The sequence below is a fragment of the Cebus imitator genome, unplaced genomic scaffold (genome assembly GCF_001604975.1).
Source record: "Cebus imitator isolate Cc_AM_T3 unplaced genomic scaffold, Cebus_imitator-1.0 Scaffold266, whole genome shotgun sequence".
NCBI classification, from domain to species: Eukaryota; Metazoa; Chordata; class Mammalia; order Primates; family Cebidae; genus Cebus; species Cebus imitator.
In genome coordinates this window covers 1,910,710-1,914,660 of record NW_016107581.1, presented here as the reverse complement: position 1 = coordinate 1,914,660, position 3,951 = coordinate 1,910,710, and the positions used below count along the sequence as shown (strand labels likewise).

At 57.4% G+C, this 3,951-nt stretch overlaps 1 protein-coding gene across 3 annotated transcripts in view; it reads left to right on the top strand.

Moving 5' to 3' along the window:
* LMTK3 (lemur tyrosine kinase 3) overlaps positions 1 to 1,622 on the top strand; it is a 27,925-nt gene extending 26,303 nt beyond the window's left edge. For all 3 annotated transcript variants that reach the window (XM_037728467.1, XM_017500462.2, XM_017500463.2), the window contains one exon: positions 1,103 to 1,622. In XM_037728467.1, coding sequence (XP_037584395.1) covers positions 1,103 to 1,119 — 17 coding nt within the window. In that variant the 3' untranslated portion in view covers positions 1,120 to 1,622. The remainder of the gene's footprint in view (positions 1 to 1,102) is intronic.
* The last annotated feature ends 2,329 nt before the right edge of the window (positions 1,623 to 3,951 follow it).

Sequence of the window (3,951 nt, the reverse complement as noted above, 5' to 3'; positions counted from 1 at the left end):
GGGAACTGAAGCTCAGGACAGGGAGTGAAGACATTGACCTGACCGAGGGCCCCCCAGGTAAGAAGTACAGGGGGGAGCATGAGGGATCCTGATGTAAGACCCTCAGTGAGAACCTGCCCCTCACAGACCTTCGTTTTCTGGTCTGTGCAATGCATGGGGCTTTCATTCCACTTGCCTGGGGAGGCCAGAGCTAGAGTCATGGGGAAGTTTGGTGGGAGTTTCTGGGGAGAGTGCTTTGACCAGGAAAAGGGGTGCTTTGTGCCAGGGGGATGTTAGAGACACAGCAGTGACCACAGCCCCTGTCGTCACTGAGCTTACATTCTACAGGAACAAGCTAGACAGGAAACTCTCAACAAGGACGGGCTAGGCCGAGTGCAGTGGGTCACGGCTGTAATCCCAGCACTTTTAGGAGGCCAAGGTGGGTGGACCACCTGAGGTCAGGAATTTGAGACCAGCCTAGCCAACATGGTGAAACCCTGTCTCTATGAAAAACACAAAAATTAGCTGGGTGTGATGGCCAGCATCTATAATCCCAGCTACTCAGGAAATTGAGACAGGAGAATTGCTTGAACCCGGGAGGCAGAGGTTGCAGTGAGCCAAGACTGCACCACTACACTCCAGCCTGGGCAGGAGAGCAAGACTCCGTCTCAAAACAAACAAGCAAACAAACAAACAAAAAACCAAAAAAAAAAAAAAACAAGGACAGGGTCATCCCAGAGTGAGAATCGCAAAGCCGTCAGAGGAAATGAGCAAGAAAGGCTGGAGCATGCAGGGGTGACTGCTTGACTCCGAATCGTGGGGGAAGGCCTCTGTGGAGGAAGCATTGCAGCTGGGGTCTGAGTCACATGGGAAGAGTGTTCCGGGCAGCCGGAACAGCACGTGTGAAGGCCCTGGGGTCAGACGGTACTGGGAGCACTGGAGGAAGAGCAGGAGGCCCAGTGGCTGGAGCAGAGGGGAGGAGAGGGGTAGGTGAGGACAGAGAGGGCCCAGAACAGATCTTTCCAGCCACGGTGGGTGAGGGCTTTGCTTTTCTGCTGAGTGACTTAGAAGCCATGAGGCTGTCCCCCTAGTAATTTCATTTCCCTCTTCTGTCCATCCTCAGGCCCCGTGGAGAATTGATTCCCCGAAGACCCGACCCCCCTGCACCCCCAGAAGAGGGGTTGAGAATGGAATCCTCTGTGGACGACGGCGCCACTGCCACCACCGCAGACGCAGCCTCTGGCGAGGCCCCTGAGGCCGGGCCCTCTCCCTCCCCCTCCCCCACCATGTGCCAAACGGGAGGCCCTGGCCCTCCGCCCCCTAGCCCCCCAGACCGCTCCCCTGACCCCCCTGACCCCCTCGGTGCCAAATGAGGCAGGAATCCCCCCACCCCTCCCTAGAGAGCAGCCTTTCTTGGAACTGAATTGAACTCTTTTGGGCCTGGAGCCCCTTGACACAGCGGAGGTCCCTCCTCACCCACTACTGGCCCCAAACAGGGGCCACAGGCTTCGGGGACCCGGACCCCCCATCTTGCGTCTCCCTTTCCTTCCCCAGCCCGGCCCCTGGAGGGGCCTCTGGTTCAAACCTTCGCGTGGCATTTTCACATTATTTAAAAAAGACAAAAAAACAACTTTTTGGAGGAACACGGGGCCTGTGCGTGTTTCCCGAGGTGAGGAGGGGGCGCTGCAGGGAGCCAATGCGACGCTGAGAAGTTCCCATCCTCCCAGGCGGCCCGCGTGGCAGATGGGACAGCTCCGCTCAAAGAGGCGGAAACTGCGCAGCGGCGAGGTCCCAGCTTCTCTGCTTCCCCGATCCCTGCTCTGCGCCGGGTGCGCCCGCCCAGCCTCGGCCGCCGCAGCAGCACTGCAGGCTCACGAGGCCACAAGACTGAAGCAGGAGCGTCGCTTGAACCGGGAGGCGGAGATGGCAGCGAGCCAAGATCGCGCTACTGCACTCCAGCGTGGGCGACAGAGCGAGGCTCTGTCTCAAAGAAAAAAAAGAGGCCGTAAGGAGCCCACAGGGGTTGGGGAAGGTGCAGGCTGTGGTCAGAGCCACGTTGCTGCAAGGTGGCCCTCGGTGCTGGCCAGACATTATCCCAGGGCCAGGGGCTAGGGGCTCAGAAATGACCTGCTCGTGCCCACCCTGGTTCATCACCACAGCCGACGCACCTCAGGTCAGCACTGCCTGTCCCGTGAAGGTCAGGGTCTACACCTCCCCACCCACCATGGTGCTGCCTCACTTTACCTGTTTTTCCATGTGACCGCCCGCCTCACTGACGTTCTCATCTCTTGCCTGTGCCCTCACTGCACCTCTCTCTGCCCCCCCCACCCGCGTTTCCGTCCTTCTGGCTCCCTGTATCACCCTGCCCCAGTTTTGGTCCCCATCTGATCTGGAGTTTTCCCGTCCTCCATCCGAGTCTCCTGCTCTCAGCCTCCTCCTCCCTGTCTAATTCTATTTTCATGTCTCTGTCTTGAGTTCCTCCTGCCTCCACATTTTTTCTTGTCTGTGTCTCCGTGTCACCTCCTCTTGTCTATATTATGTCCTTCTGCCTTGTGCTTTTGTCTCTTTTTGTTCTGAGACAGAGTCTCGCTCTGTCGTCCAGGCCAGAGTGCAGTGGTGCGATCTCGGCTCACTTCAATCCTCCTGGGTTCAAGCCATTCTCCTGCCTCAGCCTCCCAAGTAGCTGGAATCACAGGTGCCTGCCACCGCGCCTGGCTAATTTTTGTATTTTTAGTAGAGATGGGGTGTCACCATGTTGGCCAGGCTGGTCTCGAACTCACGACCTCAGGTGATCCGCCCGCCTCTGCCTCCCAAAGTGCTGGGATTACAGACGTGAGCCACCGCGCCTGGCTGTCTCTATTTCTCGTTCTCGGTTTCTCCTGGACTCTGTTTCTGCCTTTTTCCCTCTGACTGGGTCTGTCTTTGCGGCTCTGATCTCTTGGCCTGAACCCGTCCCCCATCACCTGGGTACCAGGATCACTGGTGTATTTGAGGGATGTAGTTTGGGTGTGGGAAGAGGGAAGGAGCAAGGGGTGGGAACCCAGCCCCTTCCCTCTGTTACGGAGGCTGTAGTGTAGACTCTGGCCCAGAAGTTAAGGTGCTGGCGGCATTAGGGTCGTGTGTAGGTCCTGGAGGGTTGGAGAAAGGGAGGGTGAAAGGATAAGGTTTTAGCTGCTTCTCAATACTGCCCCTGCTGGGAGACTCGGTGGCGCTTGATGTGATTCTGAGACACCTGCCACAGGGTGGGTGCCACATGAACCATGCCAGGAAGAAGGTGACAGCTGGACATTTTGGGGCTGAGGGAGGGAGGTCTGGGGGCCTGGACTCCTGGGTCTCAGGGAGGAGGGGCTGAGGGCCTGGACTCCTGGGTCTGAGGAAGGAGGAGCTGAGGCCTGGATCTCTGGGCCTGAGAGAGGAAGGGCAGGGGTTCCCAACTCCTGGGTCTGAGGGAGGAGGGGCTGGGGACCTGGATTCCTGGGCCTGAGGGAAACATGGTTTGTTAGTTATAACAAACTGATATAACTGCTATAGGCTGATATAACAAAGTACCTCAAAATGGGTGGCTTAAATCACAGAAACGGATAGTCTCCCAGTTCTGGAGGTCAGAAGTCTGAGACGGCGTGGGCAGGGCTGGCTGCTCCTGAGGCTGCGAGGGTGGATGAGTCCCAGCCTCTCCCTGGCTTCTGGGGGTGTGCTAGCAGCTGCGGTTTTCCTCAGCTTGGAAAGGCATCACCCCCACCTCTACCTTCACCTCCACATGGCGTTCTGATTGTCTGCGTCTGTCCAAACTTTTATAAGGACATGCATCCTATTGGATTAGGGCCCACATGAATGACGTCATCTGAACTAATTACATCCGCAGTGGCCTTATTTCCTAATAAGATCACATTCTGAGGCTGAGCGTGGTGGCTCACGCCTATAATCCCAGCACTTTGGGAGGCCGAGGCGGGTGGATCACGAGGTCAAGAGATC